Source organism: Myodes glareolus, chromosome 3 (genome assembly GCF_982192425.1).
Source record: "Myodes glareolus chromosome 3, mMyoGla1.1, whole genome shotgun sequence".
In the NCBI taxonomy this organism is placed as follows: domain Eukaryota; kingdom Metazoa; phylum Chordata; class Mammalia; order Rodentia; family Cricetidae; genus Myodes; species Myodes glareolus.
Window position 1 is genome coordinate 25,179,873 of NC_142028.1, and position 26,692 is coordinate 25,206,564.

At 49.8% G+C, this 26,692-nt stretch overlaps 1 protein-coding gene across 1 annotated transcript; it reads left to right on the plus strand.

Moving 5' to 3' along the window:
* Positions 1 to 25,754, plus strand: Ccnd2 (cyclin D2). The gene is made up of 5 exons (XM_048444065.3): positions 1 to 485; positions 2,215 to 2,430; positions 4,949 to 5,108; positions 12,105 to 12,253; positions 20,683 to 25,754. Exons 1-5 carry the CDS (start codon positions 294 to 296, stop codon positions 20,830 to 20,832), a joined length of 867 nt encoding a protein of 288 aa, XP_048300022.1. The 5' UTR covers positions 1 to 293; the 3' UTR covers positions 20,833 to 25,754.
* The last annotated feature ends 938 nt before the right edge of the window (positions 25,755 to 26,692 follow it).

Below are 26,692 nucleotides of genomic sequence, written 5' to 3' on the forward strand. Positions count from 1 at the left end.
CACTGCCTCAGAGTGAGGAGAGCGAGCTGGGGAGAGCAAGGCAGTTCCGAGGGAAGGACTGTGCGAGGCAGGCAGCCCTTGAGGCTCTGCTCGCTCACCTTCCACTCTTCCTCCTTCTCTCAGTCAATCTCTCTCTCTCTCTCTCTCTCTCTCTCTCTCTCTCTCTCTCTCTCTCCCATTTTCCCTCTCTCAAATCACCAATTTCGCCAAAGGAAGGAGGTAAGGGGAGCGCCCCCTCCCTCCAAAAACTACTAACACTTCCACAGTCGGGACCGAGTGGTCGCTGGCTGGCCATGGAGCTGCTGTGTTGCGAGGTGGACCCGGTCCGCAGGGCTGTGCCGGACCGCAACCTGCTGGAAGACCGCGTCCTGCAGAACCTGTTGACCATCGAGGAGCGCTACCTCCCACAGTGTTCCTATTTCAAGTGCGTGCAGAAGGACATTCAGCCGTACATGCGCAGGATGGTGGCCACCTGGATGTTAGAGGTTGGTGTGCTGGTGACGCTCTAAAGTTGAGGCAGTCCTACCTTCTTTACCACCACCACCCCCTCCCCCCGCCCAACACACAGGGACCCTAAAACTGCGAGGAGTAGCTCCGGCCTCCCATTACTCGTGCGCGAGGTGGCCCCGCACCCTTAGACGAGACGCAGTTCTGTCCCTTGCTAGGTGAACTGGGGGAGGAAAACGTGGGTGAGGCAACGATGTCGGGGGGTGGGGGGGATGGCATCCCGCGCGCGCGTGTCTGCATGTGGCTTCCTCGTCCTCCCATCCCCATCTTGACCTGTTTTGTGGAACAGCTGCCTTCAGTGGGGCCCCCGAGGGTGTGTGGACCTGAAAATCCACATCAACAGTGAAAGACAGGACCCCCACCCCCACCCCCGCCAGTAAAGCTGGGGCAATACCGCCCTGGCCTCGGATCCCCTGCGTGTGGTCGGTACTTCGCGTTGGCACTTTGGAGGGGGAGTAAGGGCAGAGAAACAGGGAATTCAGGAGAGCCCTGCAAGTCACACTGGAAAAACGTGCGTTTTAGGGTAATCTGAAAGAACCGCTGCTTAAGCCTTGTTTGCAGTCTTTGCGGAGAGAGCAGGGTGCCCACGTATGCACAGCTCTGGACCTGCCGTGGTTTCGCCATGTTGCTTTGCAAACTCCAATTGCAAGGACTGGGAACATTCGCCCGCTCCCCCAAGCACCCCATGATGGTGACCACCCTCTTTCTGATCGTGCCCTCACTCCCAGTCCCCTGTATACCAAGGTTACTTACAGTTTGACTGCTTCTTCAGCGCGCAGATTTGGGTGGGGTAGGAAGCGAGGGAGGAGGTGTGTGTAGAGCGGGCTAGGGGATACCCCCAAATGAGAGATCAGAGTCCCGCGTGCCTCCTTGAGAGAGGTTCCCTGATTAGTCTCCCCCAGCTCCCATCTGGGGACAGCTTTCTTAGCTACTGCCCTTGTGGGCCGCAGCCGGACACTCCGCAAGTTTCCCCAGCGGGATCCAGAGCCCCTGGGGTGGAGATACCGACCTTAATGACACCCCCAACCTCTATTCCGGGGAGCCGGGAGCCTCTCTGGGGTTTTCAGGCACAAAGGACGATTCTCGGCTTTTTCCTCGATTTTTAATAATTTTTTCTTTAAGCGGTCCCCCGTGCTCCGGCTCCAGCTGCGGCGGCTGCGGCGCGCTTCCTCCTCCTCCCTCCCCCTCTCTTCTCCACCCACCGCCCCAACAGCGGCCCCTGGGCGGCCGAGACCACCCTGGACATTTTTTTCAATTGTCGGGAATGATAGAATAGGGTCTGGGGATCCGAATGAGACCAAGAAGTGGACCCTTGGAGCTTCCAGAATATTTTTATTGATTTTTTGAAAAGATGACGAAATCCAAAAAAGAGAGTGAGTGAGTTAGAGCGCAGAGAAGTGAGGAGCCGGAGGGAATGGCAGGCAGCTGCTGTTCTGGGCTTTGCCTTAGGCTTGGGGGGGGGGGGTCTTTAGTTAGCCACCTTTTTTAGCCCTGGGGACTATCAGAGCCCCGAGGGCTCTTCGGATTTACCCTAATGTCCTCACCTCTGTTTTTACTGCCCTTTCTATTCCCCTCCCCCTCTCAACAAAAAATTTAAAAAAAATTTTTTTGGGTCGCCACGGGTTATACTTTTAATTCCTTTCCTATTTTTCTGATGCTATTTTTTTTTTCACGGTATTCTCGGACCCCATTCCACTCTGATTGTAGGTCTGTGAAGAACAGAAGTGCGAAGAGGAAGTCTTTCCTTTGGCCATGAATTATCTGGACCGTTTCTTGGCTGGAGTCCCGACTCCTAAGACCCATCTTCAGCTCCTGGGTGCAGTGTGCATGTTTCTAGCCTCCAAGCTCAAAGAGACCATCCCACTGACTGCTGAAAAGCTGTGTATCTACACCGATAACTCCGTGAAGCCCCAGGAGCTGCTGGTAATGATGCCTTCCCTGCTCCTGACTCTGCCCTCCCCCATCACTGTCTTCCATCCACCATCTCCAAGGTTCAGCTTAGAAGTCAGAATTGCCCGGAACCTCTGAAGCCTTCACACTAACCAGGGGTCTCTTTTAGTAGGAGATAGCTTAGTCTTCCTGTGTCAGGAGGTGAACAAAGCTCTCGATCCCTCATGGAAAATTGCCAGGGTGAAATTCAGTTGAAGAGAATGTGGGTGATTCTTGGGGGCGGGGTATAGAATAGTTTAATGATTTTTAATTAAGGTCTAGATTTCCACTGAACCCGGGAATGAGGTCTGAATTCTCACAAGCCAGCTGTGTTGTGTCTCCTAAGAGCCTGGAGGTATCACAGGTAATGTCTTACAGATCAATAAAGTCTCACAATATCAACACACGTATAGTAGCTGATCACTAAGTATCGACATAGCAACATTTATGCCAAGTCAACATTTGGCCTTCTGCTGGTCAGATCAGAAGGATGGGTTCTTAACTCCAGGGGGGACTGTGATCTGGATGCAGTTCCCAGAGGGTACTGTCTTGGCTCTGGTTTTCTGCCAGAAAAGCTTTCTCCACCATCTCCCATTTTCCCCCCTCCTGCAGCTTTGCTTTCTATTGCAGCCACACACCGGAAACCTGCAGCTCTTTTGCAGCTTCTGGTGCCTACCTTCAGTGGTTTGCACACCTTTCTCTTGCACTGGTAGAAGAGGACCACCCCCTCTGCCCACTCCCTCCCCCTTGCTGGCATGGCCTGGGCCTGCACAAAGTCTCCAAGGCTGAGAGAGACTGGCTTCTTGAACTGAGCTCTTTGTGAAAAGCCCTCCTTTCTGGGCTTGTGCTGCCACCTAGTGGCAGACATGTGCAAGGTTGGGGGAGGAATTGCCGAGAATGCAGAGAGGGGCACGAATGACTTCACCTTTGAACCACTGCCAGATTTCAGCTGCTTCTGGTTTGGTCTGAGAGGCCCCTAAAGGTGTTTTCTTCTGGAAGATCCGCTTCTTTTAATAATGATGCCAGAGGACGAGTTTGTGCTCACATTGCCCTAGAAGAAGGAAGAGCTGGGATTCAAACCATCTCTGTTTTTTGTGTAGATAAGCGGATCTTTATCCCAACTTTCTGCTAAAAGCTAGGGCACACTTGAAAGCTTGTAAAAAAAAAAAATAAAAAAGATCAGAATTGGAGACCAGCTTGTTTTTCTCCCAAAACACATGAAAAAGAATCTTCCATGTGCCTGATATGCTGGAGGATTTGAGGTATTTTTCATGACACCCTAATTTTTCCAGGACCAGGGAAGCTAACTTAACTCTCTCCAAATAAAGCATGGCAGCTTTCCACCCCCAATCCAGAAGGCATGGGGTCGGGAAGAGCCCTCCTATTTTAAGGATGAAAAGAGCTTGCTCCAGAAACATACCGTAGCTAGTTAGTGCTTTGTAGCCTGCCCTTGGGCTTAGCAGATGGAAGAGTCAAGTCATGGCCGGCCAGGCTCTATCGGCCAGGAATCACTGGTTGCTGGGGACGGTTTCCTTTTGAATGCACCCCCACGTTCAGAAAAGTAGAAAAGCAAAACAAAAACAAACAAAAGAAACAAAGTCTTGCAAATTCAAGCTTGCCTCAGAGAGGCGGAAGCTCAGGCCTGCACCCTTCAGGTGCACATACTCTTACGGTTTTATTGTATTTAGTCCAGTTCATTGGGACATAATTTCCCGTATTTAGTTCACAAGAGGAGAGGCACAAAGTTGTTTACTAGTGGGACTGCTGTGAGCGGCCCAGAAAAGAGGAGGCCGACAGGGTTTTAGAATCCCGTCTAAGCCCCTCCACCTTGCCTCAAATGACTGTCTGCAACATGGGGTCACAAGTGACCACCTCAGACCCTTTAGTTGCGAGGACAAAGGCCATTGAGTTAGGGGAAAGGGGAAAGTGTCCTATCCCCAAGGCTCTTTGCATGGTGTGTCAAAGGGGAGTGTTAGCAGCACAGAGCAAAACTTTGTCCCACAAGTAAAGGCCAGCTAACTGGTTGCCAATGAGTTGGGCCAAGGAAGCTTTTTGCGCTCCGAATCTGGAAGCATCCCCCTTTTCCCCCATGAGAAGTAAAGAGACTGTTAGTCCTACGGTAGAGACATAGCCAATAAACTATCACCACAGTGCCACAGTGACCTGGACTAGGTCCAGGTTTCTAGGTGGGCAGGCAGCAGCATTTTGTGGGCATCAGGGTCCTGTGGGTGGGGATAGGGGATAGGTAGAAACTTGAAGAACCTAGGGTCTTGGCAGCAGTTACCTGCCCTCTCATTATCCTCAGCGGAGCCTGACATTTTCAGCACAAGAAGAGCTGTCAGTGACTTCAAAGCGTGAGGGGCAAGGCGACAAATGAACTCCCCTCCCCCCATGATCTTGATCTGACAGCTGAGCCTTAATGAGAATCATTAAAGCAGGCCTGGAACCCAGCCCCCAGCCCAGACCGAGTCAGCCTCCGGATTTTTAGTGCTTTTGCTCCTACCCTTCGCAGGAGTGGGAGCTGGTGGTGCTGGGCAAGCTGAAGTGGAACCTGGCTGCTGTCACCCCTCACGACTTCATCGAGCATATCCTGCGCAAGCTGCCCCAGCAGAAGGAGAAGCTGTCCCTGATCCGCAAGCACGCGCAGACCTTCATCGCTCTGTGTGCTACCGGTGAGAGGGGGTCCCGGGCTTGCACTAGGGGCCGGTGGGGCAGTACCAACTGCTCTGCCCCTTTGGGTGTCCAGGCAAGTGGGCACGAGGAAGCCAGTCTGGGGTTTCGTTTCTGGCTTGTTCGCTGCTCTTTATCGGAACTAGAATATTTCCTTTCTCTGTTTCACTCATAAATGCTTTATGGGGACAGGTGTGGTAAGGGAAGAGAAATTAGGACCTGCTAAAATATTGTTTATGATGCCTAAAGTGCTCTTTGAAGATTATATTTACTGCTCACTGGTTGCGTTCAAATCTTTAATCTTTTGAGGAAAAGGACAGCTTGGAGATAAGCCCAAGAGGGAATTTAAGGAAGGTGGGGGCAACTATAGGTTAAAGGAACAGCGACAAGATAAAAATACGCAGTCCGCCCTGATAAGTGGGAAAGAGTTCCTATTCACCGTGCTTCATTTATTGCCCTCTGGCTGCTCCCTCTCCTGATGAGGGAGTAAACCTTTGAGTAAAGATTCATTTCCCAAGCCCTGGAAAAGATTTTGATACAGAACTGTTACTGGCCCACACCTGGGTAGAAGATGCTAGAATTGTGGTTCTCAATCTGTGGGTCTCAACCCCACAGGGGTCACATATCAAATATCCTGCATATCAAATGTTTCTGTCACAATTCATAACAGTAGCAAGATTACAGTTATGAAGTAGCAACCAAACAATTTTATGGTTGGGGGTCACTACAGCAGGAAGAACTATATTAAAGGGGAGCCGCATTAGGAAAGTTGAAAACCCTGACTCTAGGAGTTTAGAAGTCCAGGGGAGATGTGTCAGGAGTTCATCGCCTCAGGGTCAGAAAGTGAAGCTCAGTTCCCCAAGGGGTTATTGAACTGCATAGTTTTGATGGAGAGTTGGGGTGGGGTGTAACATTTTAATTCCTTGTAACACCTTAATTATGTGTTTGCATAGCTGACTGTCTAATGAACAATAGAGTCCATGAAGTTAAAAGGTCAGTTAGACTTTGTTACTTATCACTGGAAGACCTTGCACAGGCTGTTTCACCTCTCTCAAGTTCAATTCCCTCTGCAAAACAAGCTCTTGGCTACATCATTGCTTTAGCCTTTGCAGAACGCATAGAACTAAAGCCCACAGCGAAACATGCCCTGTGATTTATAAGGCGCATGAGCAGTACTAACTGAGAAAGTACTCCAATTGGGGAGCCCTGGTCTGAGACCTGAGCTTCTCCACTTAAGGTGGACATGGCTTTTCCTGCTACTGGACACGGGCTCCGACTAGCTTGTTTGTGGGATTCTACCTTCCACTTTTAGGTATGTGTGTGTGTGTGTGTGTGTGTGTGTGTGTGTGTGTGTAGGTTTCCTATTGCTGGTTTAGTCCAGACCCTGGGGACCTTGGAGTTACCTGCCCTTCCAACAGCCAGTGTGGGGGAGGGAGGTGTGCACACAGAAGCCCCAAAAGTCTTGGCTTCCCTTTGGACAGCAGTAGTCTGCTCCCTGCCCTTCTCCTGCTCACTGGCCTGGGCTCTAGAGGTCAGTCTCACATTGGCCTGCTCTTTTGTCTCCCAGGAACTCCTCCGTTCCTTTCCTCTCTTGCCTTGGTTCAGAGAGGGGGAGAGGTGAAACAACTTTTTCTCTCTGGCCCTAGGACAGCTGACCCCAGGACCTAAATAACACCATCACCCAACTGCCAGCCGCCAGAGTCCTGCTCTGACCTTGTCTTTTGACGAACAGACCTCTGGGGGAGTCTGTTCACCGCTTCTCTCTCCCTGATCTTGCACTGGGGTAGATAGATTCTCCTAATCCTGTATAGACCACAGGCCCGTTCTCTGTTCTTGGGGATCCCATCCCCCACTCTTGGCTGCCCTGTCCAGATCCTTGGGGCAGCTGCCAACTTTGGGGCCAAAACGGGGAGCCTGGGATCCAGGGACTGAGGACAGAGGTCTGCTGGGAGGTGGGGGCAGTCAGGAAGTCTGCCTTTGGGGGCCTCAGCCTAGCTTTAGCCAAGGAGTGGGAAGGATAGGGGAGAGGGTACCTCCAGTCAGGTCAGAGCCGTATGCCAAGTACCCAGCCGGAGGCGTAGACCTGGTGAAAGTAGAGAAGAGAGCCTCAAGCCTTCTGAGTGTGGGAAGGACCCTGTTACGGGCCCCGATCTCTCTCCTGCTCTGCATTTGGGCCTCTGCAAGTGAATAAACTCTGGAGCCCTGCTGGTGATGGGGCATGACAGGCAGTAGGCTGGACAGTAGCCTAAATACCAAGACCTGCTGCTCTTCTTCAACGACAGTCTTCTTGGGGGACATGATCTTTGGGGGGCTAAGATCTAGTGGGCCCAAACATGGCAGGACTCTCAAATAGCAGGCTCAGAGTGAGTCAAGGACCAAAGGCAGGAGGAGCCTGTCCCTTCCACCACAGCTGGTGCTTCTGGATGCCCCATACCACACGGCTAGCGCCTGCAGCCAGGGTCTTCACAGGGTCATGGCAAGGGAAGGGGCCAGTCCCTGAAGAAATGGTAGGTAGCCAGCCCCAGGGTGATGTTGCTAGTTTATGGGAAAACCCAGTTGTGAAAGAGCTGCTGGCAGAGGCTCTGAGGGGGTGTGTGGAGCGTATGTGTGTGCGAAAGGGGAAGAGAGGGTGAGGAGATCAGGGGCCCGTGGAGGGAAGCGTGGCTGACCAGCAGTCTGCCTTTATGGGACTCTGGGGTTGGTGACAGGGCAGAGAGGTGTCTTCCTTCCCTCTTCAGCCTACAGTGGCTTTGGGGAGAGAAGTGACTGGTATGACTCTCCCAGTTGGTCTCGGGGTGGAGTTTGAACGACCTGAGAGGTCTTCATAACTCCAGTTCCTGGAACTCGGGGTTCCGCGGAAGGCAGAAGTGGGCTCAGTTCTCCTGAGGGGCTCTCTACACCAGAGGTCCCAGGTCAACAAAACACAGCAAGAAGCCTACCCCCTCCCTCCCCGCCACCCCCCCACCCCCCCCCCCGCCCCCAGATGACCAGGATCTCACTTGGGTACCAGCGACCTCCTCATGCTTAGCATGTGGCTGCAGCAGCATCGAGTTTAAACTCGGCACAGGTGCTCCAGATACCCCACAGCCCCTTCTTTTTGCGCTGGGAGCCCAACTGTGCATGCTGTACCCAATTGCCTATGTTACCCCACCTCCACCCCAAGGCGGAATCCTGGGGTTCACTTAGTCATCTCTTAAAAGTGGTCATTGATTCCCAGCCCCAAGTTGTAGCCAGACTGTGGTGACCCTGAAAAGCCCGGGGACTTGACTCTTGTTCTAGAATGTAATCCAAACCTCTGGTAGCCAGGAAGGAAGAACGAAACCCACATTTCCACCGGGGCCTCTGCACTGCTCCCAGAGGGCAGTCATGGGGCCGAGAGGAGGAAGTAGCTTGTTGAACTGGAGTTGTGTGAGTGATACCGGTTATCTCACATCCCATCTGGCCCTAAGATGAATGGGTGCGTTTCTCCGGGCGCAGTAGCCGTCTCCACCTCCCACCCAAGCGAACTCTGGCATTAGCAGTTATTACCCTTGCACCATGCTGAATCCTTTCTGGGGGAGGCAGATGAGTATGTGCTGAATGATGTCACGGGTGTCGTTTGCTGGCCAATGAGCACCCTGGGTCTGGTCCTGTAAAGTTGCACCTCCCTCACTATAGGTTGAGGAAGGGGAAGAAGCAGAGAAAACAGGCTCTGGGTTTGTTCGGTCTTGAAAATAGACGACGCTCCCCCTAGTGGCGGGCAAGAATAAAGCAGCTCCTGGGAGGCTTTGTTAGCCAGCACTACTTAGGTTCCTACTTTTACTCAGTGTTAAGCTCTTTGAGCAGGACCACACACAGCATCCCAGATTTAAACTCCATTAGCGAAGCCAGTGAAATCTCACCAAGAACTGCAGATTCCAAGTTTCTGGATAGGGAGTGCTTCTCCTGGTCCTTGTCCAGACTTGGGAGCCACGCCAGACACCCAGCTGCTTCTGTGGCATCCTTGGGATTTGGTACCACAGTTCCCTGCTGATACTGCAGAGATGGTGGGACGAGTCCAGGCTCTCTATAGTTGGGTTTCTGATTAAGAGCCCTTCCTTTGTGTCTTCCTTCATCGTGTAGGAGGTAACTCTGAGGATTGTTCTAAACCCAGACTGGATTGGAGTACAAAGGTGTTCCTAGTCAGAAGTCCAACATACCCAGTGAATTGAACAAATCCCCTGACACCTCAATAGTTCCATTTTCCTGAAATGTGTCCTTTTCTTGCACCCACCCGGAGAGAGTGAGGAGGCCAGCCTGGGGCTCCTCACATGGGCATTGCTCCTGGGCTCTAGGTGAACCACATCTGAATCAGTGTGAACTGCAGGGCAAAGGTAACGACTGACTTAACAGCCACATAGGCAGTCCCGGCAGTGAAAGCAGTGGAGGGCAGGGATTAGGATGGAGGGTGACGGGCGTCTGTCATGTGTGCTTCACAGAACCCAAGTCAGGTTCTGTGCCTGGGCTGACAGCCTAGGCTATTACAGTCACTCCTCAGGCTTGCCCTGTGAAGAAGGTAAATTTGTCCTCAGACTTTTATGTTTCTTTTACGAGACAGGGTTTCTCTGAGTAGCTCTGGCTGTCCTGGAACTCGTTTTGCAGACCAGGCTGGCCTTAAACTTTGAATTTCACCTGTTTCTTCCTCCCAGGTGATGGCATTAAGGGTGTGTGCCACCACTGCCCAGGAAATTAGGACCCTTTTTTTAGGTCAGAAACGTTTCTTTTGAAGATATCCGTCTAGTGTGTATGAAACCAAGCATAACACACCGTACGGGGTGTGTTGCTGTGTAACAAATTAGCTACCCAGCCACAAGAAGTTGCTACTTCTTGGGAACACCTGTTTTTCCCCTGGGGAGAGGGAGAGTCGTGCGTGTAGGATCATGGTATAAAGTGTCAGACACACTGTGCCCAAGGAGGACTCCCCACATAAAGGTCTAGTACCTGCACCCCAGAGGTCAAGCCACATAGCCCTTCTAGCTCCACATGCTAACCTGGAGTTGGTTTTGTTAGCAATGTGACTGCAGAGTTCTACAGGGAGGGACGCTGATGCCTCCTGATCTGGAGCCTGGGCACAAGAACGGGAACATTGGGGACAATTCCCTGCCCTGTCACTGCCAGGTGCTCTCACCCAGGGCCTCTGCAGGCCCAGGGCCATGGGCTGGCTGCCTCTTCTGCGCTATGAATGTCACAGAGGGGCGCTAACAAGGTTATTGGACAGAGAAACAGTCTCCTGTGGCCCATATGGGAAAGACCTACAGCAGCGCGGGAGGCAAGGAGGCTGGCTCTGTCACACCAGTTGGGCGGATAGAGAAGACACAGGCAGGGGTTGGCGGCCAGCAGGAGTTGGGTGAGACCCCATAATATATGGCCCTCAAGGTGAACGTGGTGAATGGCGAAGGGAAGGAAGCCAAGGAGAGAGACAGACAGACGGCCAGGCCTACCCAGTGTTCCTGGGATTGAGTCCAGGTGGGAGGGGACGCATGCACGGTTCGCTGATCGGCGGAGTAGCTAAGAACAGTAGAGATTCAGTGCTGAGGCGCCGTGCTCCCCCGCTGAACAACCCTCGCAGTGACACACTGCTGCAAGGGAGCATTGCATTGAAAAAAAGGGGAGAGCCTAGGTTGCCCTGAGCATTGCACGTTCCGCCCGGTGGTCTCATTACGATCTGAAGTACGACTCCCCTGCCCCTCTATGCTCTCTGCCCTCCGTCCCCACTAGATTTGTCGGGGTCTTGCTCCAGCTCGAGATCGTACACTGGAAAGTGGGCCCCGTTTCACATCTGCTACTGGACTGAATAGTGACAGTGTCTCCTCTGTGGTTTGTGAGCCCAGGGCAGGGGCAGGGGCAGGATCAGCTTGACAATTCCCAGGTTTCCTTCCATCCATAAGGTCATCTTCCGTGGTTGATATTCATGTTAACCAGGCATCACATTCAATGCATGCATGTTAGCAGTTGGCAGGCCCACAATTACTGGATCGTAGTCAAGAAGCCCCTTAGGGAATGAATCATTCAGTAGGAAATAGGTTTCAGGTCCCAAGTTGCCCTTATTAACTGAGGTGAATCTTCTGTCTTAACTCCTTGGAAAGTAAACGTTAGTCTTTGGTATTTGAGTAAAGTTCTGGCCTCTGTTCTGATGTTCTGAAGATCCTTAACATAGGGTGAGAAGTTGAGAATTAAGTGAATTTGAGCCAACTCACCTCATCTCCTACATTACTGCTTCTGTATTTAGCTGACATGCACACACGTGAGCACGTACTCACACACACACACACACACACACGATTGTTTTGCCCGCGTATATGTATGTATACCGTGCGCATGCCCAGTGCAGAAGAGGGCATCAGATCCCTTGCAATTAGAGCTCCAGACCGTTCATGTGGGTGCTGAAATCGAGTTGACTCTCCAGCTCCTCTGTGGTGTTTCTTAACGCTTAGCCAGGGAGAGACCTGTTACTCTTAGTCAGATCCTATTGGGGATATCACTCTTCACAAGAATTCTCATGACTCCCCCATCTCCCTGTACTTGGTCTTCCTTCCTTCAAACATTGAAAGCCCATAGTTATCCCACCTGTAGGGTGGATGGAATATTGTTTGTACAATTGCATGCCTCTTTGACTCTGTCCCACCATCACCCATGGAGATGCCCATTTTAGTCACCTCCCTGGCCCTGCTGGGGCAAAGAACCTGGTACCTGGCATGCATTGACTTCTTGGACAATTGTAGGGCATAGTTGCCTCCTGAGGCAACTCACGAAGCCCTTGGTGACTTGTTGTATACACTCAGGTAATTGCCCTGCCCCTCTTGCCTCGGTGTCTCTCTTTTAAGGCTGAGAATGTCCATGGTTGGCAAAAGAGGTTCCTGAGGAAGGAGTCAAGGGAGCCAGGGATGCTAGGACAGCAGTCCCACGCCTTCTGCAGCCTGGCAGGCTCTGGGTCCCATTTTGCTTCTGGGCTTAACTCGTAGCCTCTTCTCTCTTTACAGACTTCAAGTTTGCCATGTACCCACCATCGATGATAGCCACTGGAAGTGTGGGAGCCGCCATCTGCGGGCTTCAGCAGGATGAAGAAGCGAACACGCTCACGTGTGATGCGCTGACCGAGCTGCTGGCCAAGATCACCCACACTGATGTGGTAGGTACCTGCCATCGTGGCCAAAACCAGATGTCTCTCCCAAAGTTCCAGGAAAGGTGGTTGGTTTATGATACTGGGTCAAAGGGGTTGGGGTTTTTGTTGTTTTGTTTTTTGTTTTTTTCTTTCTATTTGTCTTTGAGGATCAGCATTTAAGGTGCTGTAAGCTCCAGTAGAGAGACACCTCCCCCTCAATGTGTGCATGTTACTGGGGATTGGGCTCTGGGCGTGCCAGGCAGTCCCTCTATCACTGAGTTGCATCATCATTTTATTGTGAGACAGTCTCACAAAGTTGCCCAGGCTGACTTTGAACTTGTGATCCTCTTGCCTCTGCCTCTCTGGTAGCTGGGATTACAGGTGTGCACCGCTACCTCCTGCTTCCTTTTGTGGGCCTGAAAGCCTGTGTGTGCCTTAAAATCCAGACAGACCTTAGCAGGCTGATGGGAGGGGGAGGGCCGTTGCCTACTTTTCCTCTGTGGTGTGGGGTTCATGTCCATTTATGTACACGTTGTTGGGCCTCTGCTCTGCCATGGAGAGGCTCCAGTTCTCCTACTCCCTTCTGAGGCGGTAAAGCTCAACGAGGGGACAGCTAAAGCCGGCTGGGCAGTGGCTGCCGTGGAGGGAGCAGATTCAAGAGGTGGCCTTGTGAGCGTGATGTCAGGGTTTTCCACCATCCTGTCTCAGGCTTTCCTTTGGATCAAAGTTGTGATGAATGACAAGGCACACAGAGACCAAGTGCAATACAAATTCGAGAAACTATTATTAGCTTTAGACTTTTTCCATTCTGTGTGGATAGCCCCAAGTCTGCTGCCGGCTGCCAGAATTCAGAGCTCTTAAACAAGAGAGGGCTTTGAGACGGACCGAGATTCCATAAGGTCCTGATTTTACCGCCTAGGATATAACAGTTGGGAAGGGCTCCATCTGGGATGACGCCGAGCCCAGATAGACAGTTACCTACGTTTTCACCAGGCAGCAGAGGGGGTTAAGGAGGCAACCTAGAGGCAAGACAGGTAGTTGCAGAGCGGGGACTCAATGCCACTGGGCTCTGACTCCAGCCTGGAAACTGTTCACTGCTGTGGCTCCTGGGAACTTGGTATTTGCAAAAGGCATTTCGTTGAAAGGCCAAGGAGAGAGACGAGTATTGCTGGCTCTTGGGTCCTAGTGCTTCACCATGGAGAGGCTCAGGAATGAGAGTGCCCTGTGAAGGAATTTACTGGGTTCTAGGGCCATGTCACGTGATCATGTGATCCATGGGCCTGTGGCTGGTGTCTCCCCAAGGTAGGCTGAGCAGTGGTTGTTTAAACTCGGGGAGCTCAAGGCCTTACATCAGTTTACCTGTATTCGGATTTGGCCTTGGCCACTAGCTCAGAGAAGCCTGGGCTCTTCTCGGAACCGGTTTTTAGATGAACTGTATTAAATGTTGGTGCCCAAATGTATGTTTTCCAGCAAGGGCTCCAAAGTATAGATTGCAAAGTTCTCCGGTTCCAACCCCAGCACAGGGTGAAGAATGCATCTCTTATTCCCCAAGGGAAGTGTGTGTGTGAAGGGCCTCGTCCTTCTTGCCTTTTCTTAATGTCTCCTGTTAAGGCTCCCTTTGTAGATAGGATGCTAGATGGCTGCAAATAAGTCTTTCTTCACCCCTTCCCCAACACACAAAAATGCCTATGACAGCAGCTTGACCCTGAGGTTGTCTCCCCATTTTCAACAGTTAAAGGCCTGCTCTGATTGGCTGATATCCCGGCAGGGCTCAGTGCTTTGACTTTCCCTTGCCCCAGTCCTTACTGTTACACATGGACAGAAACTGCTCATGTGGTCGACCACTGAGACTCTCTGACTCTGGTGACCCCACGCCAGCCTGTCATTTCATACTGGAGATGCCCTCTTCCCTCTCAGACACCAAGGAAATTCTAGTCAGCCGCCAGACTGAGATACATCCAGCTAGGCTCCCATCGGTTATTTCTTTGAACAAAATTTTCAATTATGTCTGTGTGTTTGTGTGCATGTGTGTAACACAGTTAGAACAATCTGCTCTGGAGATTGGCTCTTCCTTCATGCGGATTCTGGGAATTCATCTTGGGTCAGCAAGCTTGGTGCTGGCAACTTTACCCGTTGAGTCATCTCACTGTCTCTGGCGCTTCATTTCTGCAAGGGACCAGGGTTTTGTCTTAATTTGGGGTGCAGGTGATGCTTGATTCTCCCAGTTCACCCAAGAATAGACCTCGCAGCATTAAAACCTAGGCATTGACATAGGAACTAGCCAGATTGACCTCACTTGTCCAGGTAAATGGCTGGTGACTCAGTAAGTTCCACACGTACCACTGACCCCCTGGAAGCTCACTCATTGCTTCCCGGAAGTGTTCTCAGTGGAAGGTTTTGTTGTTCCTGCAGCTCCCCAGTTGCTGAAAGTCTTCCCTTCCATCAGCACGTGTTCTCTGAGGAGCTGAATTCCAGAGCGAAGGCCAATACAGCTTCCATTTAGAATGCACTGGTGATCAGAGGGAGAATTCTGCTTTCCCGGGCTCTGTTCACCATTTTGGGAATGAAGAAGTGGTGTGTTTAGATCACACCTCCCCATTCATTTCTGGAAGCACTGAGAATGCCCAGTTGTTGCAGACTGCTGCATTAGAGTAGTCCCCGGGCACAGTGCTAGAAGCTGGACTAGGCAGACGGAGCATAGAAAATAACTTGGCGATCAATCGAAATGTAAAGTAAGGACTGGGATGATTTTAATGCTTAAGAGCACTGACTGCTCTTTTGGAGCCCCTGGATTTGATTCCCAAGCTCCCATGTGACTCTATCTGTAACTCCAGACACAGGCGGGCACAACTCTGGTGCACATAAAGTAGATGAACTACATTTCAAAAAAGAAAAGTAGAGCCTGGAGCGGCCTGACAAGATCGTGGATTAACAAATGCTAGCGTGTTCTGAGTTTAAAACGAGACAGGGCATTTCTTTAAGTGAAGGAACTCATGAGGCCGATTGTAATTTGAGCAGAATAAAGTTTGTAAAACAGGTCCTTGGACTAGAGAAACAAAATGTGATGCGACCATGGGATGGGATTCTGTATAGCCTTTCAAAAGAAACATCCTCATGGGCTTAAGCTGAAAAACACTGTGCTAAGTAAGGTAAGCCAGATCCGGCTGTCTATGAAGCAGCTGGAGAGGTCAAATTCATAGAAACAAAAAGTGTAACTGAGGTTCCCAGGACCAGGGAGGAGGAAGGAAAGGGAAGTCCATAGTAAAAGCTCAGGTTGAGATGAGTATCCTGGGCAGAACCCACAGTACAGATGTACATAGCACTAAAATATGATAAAAATGGTTGATATGTCATAATACTTTATCTATATATACATATATAGATATGTACATATATAGATATGTAGATATATACTCGTGGATTATGTATATATCTATATGTATATAGATACATATGCATTATGTGTACAAATACATATGAAACATCCTGGATCACCCCTGTGAAATGCCAGTGGGTGCTTTGGGCTGTCCCATGGATACATTAAACCAACGCTCAGGACCACATTTGCCGCCTTGTGACAGAGAGCCAACTGAAGTTCCTGAGTTCACCTTTTTCTTTCCAGTCTTTTCAGCCTTTCAGAGCCACCCTGTTTGACTCGCACTTTAAGTGACAACTCATGGATGGTCTGAAAGCAAGGCTGAAAGCGGGTCCTCTTGACTCGTCTGCCACCCGTGGACTGCATTCCACGACTCAGTGGCAGCAGATAGCTGGGATTGCAGGGACCCACGCGGCTCTGAGAAAGTGGGTCTTTGTTTTCCCATCTTGTTGCCAAAATAAACCAGAACACTCCATTCCAAAAAGAAATTTGAGTGAAAACCCTGACAGTTTTACAGGAAGGGAAATCTCAGAGGATAACGTATTTTCAGTACTTTTTACTTCCAGCTACAAGTTAAGAGTTGCTAAAAACAGATCCTAGCCAGGGAGGCAGGCTGGCTCTTGGGGAACTTCTTACCTACCCAGGCTTCCGTTGCCAAGGGTGAGTTTGAGAGCGGGGATCGACCATCCCAGACCCCTGCAGAATTGGGTTCCTTTTCCGTCCCCTCCACAGTGTGATAATGCTTTGGTCCAGCATTTACCTCACTGTTAAGTTGACCATAGGGCCTCTTGAATGAGACCCAACTAGACTTGGCTTTTTATCCCAAGCCTCTGGCAGTCATCGGGGAGTGAGACTGGAGGGAGGGAGGGAGGGAAGGAGGAAGGAAGGAGCGAAGGGCAGGCAGATGGGTTTCAAGTGTGCCTCTCATTCATTCATAACTTTTGGAAGCATGAATCATCTCTCTGTATCTACCTGTCTGTCTATACATACATAATTACGTGTCAGAAGATTATCTTAGTGCACGTCACTTAACCTTCACTCTCAACCACACGGAACAAGTTACAGAGTGGAACTTCTGGTTGATAGGGGACTCGGTGGTAGAATGCTTGCCTAGCACACGCAAGACTCTGGGTTTAGTTCCCAGCATTTCCAGGAGAAAAAAAAAAGAATTGAATTGAGGTTTTCATGCTCTAAAGATATGAGAACATTTCTAGAAGATATTTCATAGACCAAATACAGGCTCTAGTCAGACAGCCAGTTCGATCTGGGTTACATCAGCACTTCTTGCCATGCTCCCGAGAACTGCCCAGAGTAGATTCTAGAATGTTCTTCCCTTAGGCTCATCTTGGCTTTTTATGATACTGCTTATCAGTGAGGAATTAGAAAACTAATAACTTCAGGAAATACGGCTTGTTTTGGACCCCAGGTTTTCTGTGAGGTCCCTATCATCTCTTCCGTTTCCCCTTAGCCTGAGACTTGCTGTTTGAGAGCCATCGCTGTGACCCTTTAGTGGGCTTTACCAGGTCAGCAATTCTGGGAAGCTTGGTTGGAAGGCAACGGGCTAGGGGGCGGGGGAGGTGGGCTAGAGCTGGGGGCTGCCTCCCTCCCTCCCTCCTCGTTTCTGGTCAGTGTCATTTGGTATGCAAGGAAACAAGCCAAACAGGCTGTGAAGAAAGGAAGAATGAGATAGTTTCCTAAGTTGTCTCTGCCTGAGTTGGCCGCGGGTCTGGGGCTCATTCAGCCCTTTGTCCCCCTGTTGAGTGCAGTGCGTGTGTAGTGAAAATGGATTGATGCAGTTACACTGAGGGCTAATGGTTGGAGTTCCGTGGCCCATTCATGCAGGCGGTGGAGGGTGCAGGGCAGGGAGCTCGAGCCAGCAAGTGGAGGAAGTCGGGGACCGAGTAACGAGCTGGAGATCACAGCCGCTGCTGTCAGGGCTCTGAGGCTGGGGGGCCGGGGCAGTGTAGGGAGGGGGCCGTCATCAGAGAAGCTGGAGGGGTGCCCGACCTCCAGCGCAGTGGAGTGCCACCTGTCCGGCTGACAGACTAGCATTATAGCTTTCCTTTTAATCAGCTTAATTTGGGGCATCTTAACACAGTGCCTGCTGCTTTGGGAGGCTGCCGCAAAGCTGAGGTCCTGGAGTTCTCGCATGTCACAGGGATGTAGCATCTTTTCATCGGGGGCACTGTTGTCATCACCCCTACACACACACACACACACACACACACACACACACACACACACTCGGCCTGGGTCTTCCTTTCTGGAGCATCTCTGTCCATTATACCCTTCATTACATCTTGAAAGAAGCAGAGAACTTGCAGAGAAAGTTCTCACACTGGCGACTTGCGTGGATTTTTCTGTTGTCATTCAGGGACAAGCCACTCCCATTCCCCAAGCCTGTCCCCAGTTTGGTCTCTGCAGGCCCCTTACATCTCCAAAATTGCGGATACTCTGATTATTTATTAAGATATCATTTGTGAGTCCTGTCCCTTTGGAATTGCTCCGGACTCCATACTTCTCTCCTGCGGCCTCCTGGCACAAGCTATGTGGCTGGGTTGGGGGCAGGGCTCTTCCATCTCCTAAGTCGCCGCCTGCAACTTATTCCCCTGCTCCTTGTAAGTCATGACTCCCCTGCAATGGTCCTCTTTGCTTTCTGCAGGCTCATGGGAAGTTTATTTGCTCCGTTGGGCCCGAGAAGGGCTCCCACAGAGCCGTGGGGGAGGAGGGTGTTACTATACTGGGATTGATTGATGTTGGAAGGGTACCGCGCAGATTTCTCCATCAGTAGTAAGTGGTGTGCTCTCCGTGGTTCACGCAGTACAGGCTTTTGCCTTTGAGATTTCCACCTGCCTGAGCCAGGACTGAGGGGTCCTAGTTAAAAGTAGAACAACTTGTCAGGGAGTAGAAACTGATGTATAGTCCAGCAAAGACCAGAGACGGGCTTAGCAGTCGACTGTGTGAGCAGCAGGTGGAGTTGCGGCCATCTTTCCTAGGCTGATGTTAGCCCTTGTTCTCTTCTCCAAGTGAGAGGGATCATAGGTCAAGGGTCATCTAGAGTCAGTAATGAGCTGGCTGTCAATTAACGTCAGAAAGGAGAGTGTACATTTTTTTTAGAAATCTTTGGATCTCCCTCCGTTGCTTAGACTAGCCTGTGAACCTGCCCTTGGTTGACGCGTGCCTCTTGCATCATTTTGAGCCTTTGGCTCTCCAAGTCCAGTGGAAATGACTGCCAGATGTCCTGTCTTCCCTGTAGGGGTCTCTCAGCACTGTCCCTTTAAAGTCTTGGGCCAGTAGAAGGGAAGGCTTGCTAGCAGGAAGAATCAGGAAACAGCAAATCCTACAGTCAAATCCTTAAGCTCTCTACAGGCTGATCTCCTCAGAGGACCATCTGGCAAGATTCATACACTGGTACCATGGAGATGTACATTGGTCATGACGATGGGCTGGATGTGCCAACCCAGATGATCTTGCCCACAGATCAGGATGAGAGACGTTAGATCCTTGGCATGTGAGTCCCTCGTTTGGCGCTGTTGAAATTGGCTTGGTGATCCCCAGCACTGGACCACACTATCTCTAGGACCAGATCTGTGGCACATCCTTGTCTTGAATAATTGCTAATCCTTACCTTCCTTTAAACACATCTAAGATGGCCATGTTTGTGTGCCTGCAGTCCTGGATACTCCGGAGGCTGAGGCAGGAGAATCATTTGATTAAAGCCAGCCTGAGAAACATCCAATCTCAAAGTCCAAAGGACTCTTTCAGATTCCGGGACAGATAAAAACATACCACACTCGCGTCAACAGTGATCATTTATCAGTCTGCTACTTAGGAGTTCATCTTTACAGGTGGAGAAACAGAGACGGGAATCACTAATGTGTGGACTGAGCAGCAAACACCGTCCTCCTTTTTCCCATGGTTCTTAGATTCGGGGAAGCATTTCACCTCTGCCCTCTGCCCTCTGCCCTCTGCCCTTGGTCTGCCGTCACTTCTCATCTTCAAGCTATAGTTTGAAACATGGAACAGATGAGAGATAGGAAAGAAAAAAGTTGGAGGTGGGAGGGAACGGAAACTTCGCTCCTTGGTAGTCAATGCCAACTTTATTTTAGGTCTTTGGAAAATAAAGATAATGCCTTTGTGCTTGGGAAAATAGCAACCTCTAGGTGGTGAGATCTCCACCGAGAAATAAACAGAGGGGAAGTGTGTATTAAACTGTGGGCAGGCAGGGGAAGATTCAGTTTAGCCCAGTTTCTGTATGCAGAGTGCGGGGAGGCAGACCCAAGAGGCGAAGGGGAAAAGTCCCTACGAAGAGCAGTTTCCTTGGCTTGCCACCCCCAGCCTTCGAGCCTGAGCCGTAGTCCCATCCCAGTGACAGCATGACTTGCCCTCGCATTCCATGTCTCCCAGCTAATAGAAGCTTCTGCCTGGGGCAGCTTGCTCTGGATTTTCCCTACCAAATATAGACTAATAAAGGCAACAGTGCAAATTCTTGCTTATTCCCCAATTGGACAAGCCCGAGTGTCCTGAGGTTTGTAAACACTCTGCATTGTGTTTGTGAAAGGAGTTCCAGGGTGGCAGAGGAGCAGAAAATGCAGGGGTTTTCAGTTTCTGAACACTTGGAGCAGATAAGCATTCCCCTTGTTACCTATTCATTGGCTGCTGGCTTGGCTGACAGTGTAGCATCCTGTGGGAACCAAATCCTGTGCCACCTCCTAACCTTCCCAGACAGAAAACCTCCATTTGGCTCCTTGATGTCCAGGCAAGGGATTTTTTTTTAAAGCTGGATCACCTTTTGGTCTGTGGTTTAGAAGAGGAAATGCCTGGGTTTCAGCTGAAATCTCAGCTCCTATTGGCTCAATCTGGGGTGGCTTTCTAGCTGCCACGTGGTGCTAACGTTGCCAGCTCATGGACGCCACTTCATGCGCTAAGCTGCCGTGGCCTTTGAGAACATCTCTTCTTCATATGTCCTTCTATAGGAAAATGAGTATGGGGTGATGTGAGTTGGGTAGTGTCTCTCTCTGGGAGAGGTTCTGCGCCAGTAAATATGCTAATGGCTCCGGTCTGGACCTTCTTCCTCTAGGACTGTCTCAAAGCCTGCCAGGAGCAAATTGAGGCTGTGCTCCTCAACAGCCTGCAGCAGGTCCGTCAAGAGCAGCACAACGGACCCAAGTCTGTGGACGACCTGGACCAAGCCACCACCCCTACGGACGTTCGGGACGTTGACCTGTGAGGACGCCGTTCGGGGCCCGCAAGAGAGAGGCGTGTTCGTCATCTGCTCGCTCCTTCTCTCTCTAGTTACGCTTGGTTCTTTGTGTTTTAGGATGAAACTTTAAAAAAAAAAAAAATCTGCCCCCACCTAGATCGTATTTAAAGATCTTTTAGAAGTGAGAGGGAAAGGCCCTATAATTTGAAATGCATGTGGTGCCTGTTCAAAGTACGGCATACGGGGATCCCTTGTCTAAGAGAACAGTTGTTTGGTGATGGAAGAGTCATAGTAAGATGCTTACAGGAGAGCGCGCAGGCTAGCTCCATTACGTACACCTGCAATATTGGAACAAGTTAGAGAAAACTGTCTTTTGTGCTTGTGAACTAGTCCATATGCCCCTTTTAGTAGAATTGCAAGGAGCCGTGGATGCCAGTAAGGCATGCATGATTAGATTGCAGAGCAGTGAGCGCAAGAAGGAATCAGAAGCAAGAAGGGACGCGCTGGGGAGGTTGCACAGAACTACCTGTCCACATGGCTGAACCATTTTGGATGTAAGAAGCGCCTTGACGCCTCACCACGTGTTACCAAGACTTAGCATGGCAGGGTCTCTCCGTTGCATTCTCTCGCTGTCTACAGTAGCTGCTATCTAAGGGGTATGTCTTTTGCCAGTTGGACACAGATGATTGGCTCCTAAGTCTCATATTTGGTGAGTTTGTGCTTCTTCCTCCAAACATGGTTCATTGTAGATGTACCTACTGCTATCTAATGGAGGGGATTAGCTATGGGCCATGACCAAAACTCATCTAAATGGGGGCAGGTGGAGACCACAAGTGAACCTGAAACAAAGCTATCCTATATAACGGAAGAGGGCGAGGCAATCTTTAATCCCTTATTAGGAAAACAACAGCTTAGCTTCTGGTGCTGACTGGCATGTCTGGTCCACAGTTTAACGTTGTTATAAACCATTCCATTAGAAAAGCACTTTGAAAAATTGTTCTGGGTTGGGGTGGTGGGGGGGAGGTGGGTAGATGGGATGGTTTATGCAATCATGTTGAATACTCCTTCCTTCTTTGCCCCCCCCCCTTCCTAGTATTCATTTTTGGAGTCTGATGTTCTGGTACATAACTCTGGTGTCCCTACCAGGACTAAGAGGTCCTTCCGCTGACATTCCTATCCCAGCCTAAAAACAAAGGTTTAAACCATTCTGGTGGCATAGAAGGATTGAATCCCCATCTGTAATTTTCTTCTTTGGACATGAAAAGAAACATCAGGTGCGGCATTTTGTTACCTTTTCTGTTTTTGGGTTGTTGTGTTTTTTTTCTGTTTGTTTGTTTAATTTTACTGCAAAGTTGTATTCATCGTACTTGAATTTTTCCTCTCCTACTTCTTTGAGGCAATCAGCAAATGGAAGTTGGAGCCACAGTTGTCAATTGACAGGAAATGAAGCTATTTGTTAAAATATTTGCCTTTTTTTTAAAGATAAAAGATCAGAACAGGGCTGCTTTGAAGAAAGAATTTCATACACAGGCTCTGCCTTGTTTCCTAGCGTGAGGGTTGAAGACGGAGAAACAGCTAAGGGTCTCTTATCTTTTGTTTTCTTTTGTTCTGTTTATTATTATTTTTCGCTGCTAAGCTGAGATCATTCATCCCTATTCACATTAACAGTACCTAGCTGTAATGTTTCACGGTGTGCTGCTATTTTAGAAACATTGTTATAATATATTATTTTACTGCTTCAATTTCAAGTCCCGGAGTAGATGGTTGAGATGAGTTCTTTGTACTGGGAAGGCTTTTTCCTCAGTTCTTTCCTTCAGGTAGCATAGCATGGTTATATTTCATCCGTTCTGTTTCTCTCCTTTCCTTTCATGGATCTCCCACCCCCATCACATTCTTCAAAGAGAGTATTCTTTACCTCAGGTTTACTGGACAAAATCAATAATGATAACAATGTATGTTTTTGTTTCACGATACCTCGCAGCTATAGTTTCTATTGGGAAGGCCGCTAGCAGAAGGCACAGGCAGAGGGCAGGCAGAAAGCAGAAGCTGGGCATCCTAGGTAGAAGGCAGAAGAGATCTGACCTTAAGGTCTCAGGCCCGGGGATCTTCTGCCTCGCAGGCTCCCCTTTGACTCAGGCTCCCTCCTCATGATAAAAGCACGCCAAAGGGCTCCTCCACACGAGGCAGGCACTCGGCAAACACAGGCAGTGGACCGGGCAAGCCTGATTTGTATGCAGTCCACCTGGATCAACAATCAAAAATTCCGGCAGACAGTTCATAGACACACACACACACACACACCCATCTTGTAGCCCATCTGGGAACAGGACCTTCTTCTCTATAGGGCCCCTTCATCATGAAAGTTGACCAGTTTAATTCTCCTTGGCACTGATACCCCTACTTAGGATGGTCTTCAAAGTCTTCCTAGGACGGAGTCTGTGGTGCTGAGTCTCCCATCCTCCACAGTGGCAGGCAAATGTTGTGCAGGGCCAAGGTGTCTGTGGGTGGTATTGAATGGCTTCAGGTTTTGAGTCCCATTGAGTGTGTCAGATAGGAAGCATGGGCTGAAGAAGTTTGGGATGCACACCGAAAGGGAGTGAGAGGCCGTTCCTCCGGTCTCAAATATATTTAGGAAGGATCAGGACTCGGGGAGTTAGCATGACCCTAAAATTCTAGGGAGTTTGTGGTGGAACTGTGAGTGATGAATTGGGAAGTGTGACGGGGGGGGCAGGAAGGGAGCAGCCTGCAGCTAGCCAGTGTTTATCCAGAGCTCACTCTGCACAGCCCATACTCCTGGTCTTTAAGAACCAGACGAACACAATCACTTGAGTTCTCGGGCACCTGGGGTGCCTCATGAGTTACCCAAGGCACTCATGACCTTGGGGTTAAACAGAATACTGAATGAAGGAAACTGACCCAGCAGAGAAGAGACAGGCTACTGTCTGCCCCTCCAGTCCTCTCATCTGGGATGAAGAGGACACTTCCTGTCTGCCATCCTCAGAGCCTGTCTGATGAAGGGTGCAGAGTGGTTGTTCTGCCTGCTCTTTGCTTACACAAGGTGGGGAGCCTTGATTCCTTGGTGATCAGTACCCTCTGCTTAAATCTGGGTCTCCATGGTAATATTTTTGTCCCAAAGGGGTACAGATCACCCTGTGGATTTCAGCTTGCTCCCTCACCCCCTTCACGTCCTTCAAAAGGGATTGCAGACTCTGATTTTTTTTTCTGCCTTGTTAAGAAACTCTTTTTTTTTTCTTGTTGTTTGTTCTTTCTCCATCTGTGGGGGCTAAGTTGGTCCCCCAGCTTGCCAAATTTTGATCCTTCCCTGTTTCGACCAAATCTTAGTGGGGAGGAAACCCTAGTATGCCAAAAAATAATATGCTAAGCATTAGGAGATTCAGAACAGTTCCTAATAGCCAGGCAGCCTGCAAGAGGACAAAGGCTGACCATCCATTGAGTAGTGTGCTCCTTCTAGAAGAGTCAGCTTTTAGGGGTTGTCTTGGTGTGCGCTGTCCCCAGGACACCATGGAAGCGCAGGGCACATCTTGGAGGTAGTTAATCTTAAAGTGTGTGCTAACCAAGCTCTGGCAGCTCCCCGGGCTAGGGGTATATGGAGCTGCCCTGGACCCCATCCTGTTGCTAGCAGGGTAAGTGGCCCCTCAGAGGGAGCTTAATAGCTTTCTTATAGCCTAGCTATTTGGGGATCTACCAATCTGTGCCTTGAGAGCTATAGGACCAACAGACAAGATTGGACGGCTTTCACAAAGAGGGTGGATGAGCTTTCTCTGTATGGGTGGGCTATGGAGACAGGCCTGGGAGGATCACACTTGTACCTTATGTCCTGTAAATACTGATTTTCTAGTTCAAGAGGGTATACTGGTGGTGTGGAAACTGGGGGTAGCAATGAGAAGTCTAAGTAAGCCAGCTGACTTCTAAGTCCAAAGGATTCCTCTTTGCTTATCTTAGGCAGTCCAACCTTGGGAATAGCTTTAAAAGGGAAATGAATACCGAGACAGTGAAGTCCTCTTAGGTCAACAAGCCCCTCCATAGGTACACATTGCACACAGGCATTTCTCGGTGCAGACGCCGGGTGGCTCTGAACAGCTGCCGCACGCTCATCCATTTGGGTAGGAAGATCCAGGAGGTGTTGTGACTTCCTTACCCCACGTGGCCTTTGATGTTTTTAGAGTCTAACAACACAGAAGAGGTGCTCCAGCCAGAACCTGTGCCCCCTCTGCTTTTAAACTTGACTGGGCTAGCAGATAGGTTTTTGGCTCTAGTTTTAAGAAGCCATCAACAAATACACACACCTGATGGAGCTGCAGGTCACGGCTTTGCCCGCAGCCCACTCGTGGGGGAGAAGTGCCTTACTGACCGTAGCCAGCACAGTAGCCACTCGATTTCAACAGGTGCCTATCTTTGACAAAAAAGGAAAAAAAATTTAAAAGGTCTCTTAATTTTTATTGGCTGTCATTCTTGGCTGATCATCATGTATGTCGTCCCCAGCAAGTCGCCAGGTCATCAAATTATCTCCCTTATGTTTATTATCCTTCTGCCGTGTACCTCAGATCTATCAGTTATGATCTCTTGTCTTGGATTGTTTTTTTTTTTCCTTTCTTTTTTAATTTGCTTTAAGAGTGTGATACCATATCATATCGATGTTATTCTCTCACGGTGTATTCTATAACAGGTGTGGGTGGGTTTTATGGTTGGGATGCTAGACAATGCTAAAGTAGCATGATCGTGTGGGGAAAAAAAAATAAGGTCTTTAGGAAATCCGGGGGGAGCGTGGTGTCGGCTGTGATGGTCACAGTCAGCTGTTCTAAGTGATCTTTTAAAAGGCAACTTGTTCTTCTGACTCGTGTGCAGTCAGATTTGAGGATGGAGTTGGAAGTGGTTTTGGATGCAATTAGGTTATGCTATTTGGACAATAAACTCACCTTGACCTAAAATGCCTGGCCATTGTTGACTTATTTCTGGACTGGTGGTCCTCAGACTGGGCTCCACTGGTCCTGAGTCAAAACTCTGTTGGCAACAGTTGCTAACAACATAAAGTACAAACCAGAAGTAAAACCACATCCACGTCTTCACAATTCAAGGAACTGTTGACCTCCCCCCCCCAACCCCACCCTACTTTGGGCCATGAATAAAGCCAGCTACAAGCAGAAATAGCCCAGCATCTTCATGAGGTGGCTGAGTCACTCATGTTATGACTGGGCTTCCATGATATCCCCCTTGCTTTTGCCAAGTACTCACTCTCTTGACTGCAAATGAGTGCCTCACGGTGTGGGTGCCAGAAATCCACACACCATCTCCATATTTGGGGGTGTCTCAGGGATCCCCACCCTTAGCCAGGTGCCTCCTGCCTCATGTTCCTAGAAACTCCCGTACAATGCCTGACCCTCTCTGCATCTCTCAGGTGAGACCTGGTCCTCAAACGCCCTGGTGAAGGCTGGTGAGGTAGGGCCTGGCAGATGGGACAGTCGGTTATCACCTTAACACAGACAATTGCCAGGTCCTGGTGTTCACCAGTCTTGGATGGCCTAGGAATGACGGCCATGAAGAACACAAAGCCTTAACAACTAGATGTTACCATAGAAATAAGTTTCCCCTATCATTTCTTCCTCTTTCAAAAGAAGACTATTTCCCAGCTTCTTTCTGACCTAAGTCATAAATATAAAGATTAAGACTGGTCATCGGATAAGTCACAGTCAAAATGCTCCTTGTTGATGCCTAGAACCTCCATTTGCAAAGGTCCTAGCCCAGATTTCACTGCTGGAACAAAAGACTTGAGTCTGGGTTCTGAAGAACAGAAAACCGGGACATCTGAGAATATGTGCTCACTGTCATATGACGGCTGCGCTCGCTGTTACGCAGGTGTAAGGTACCA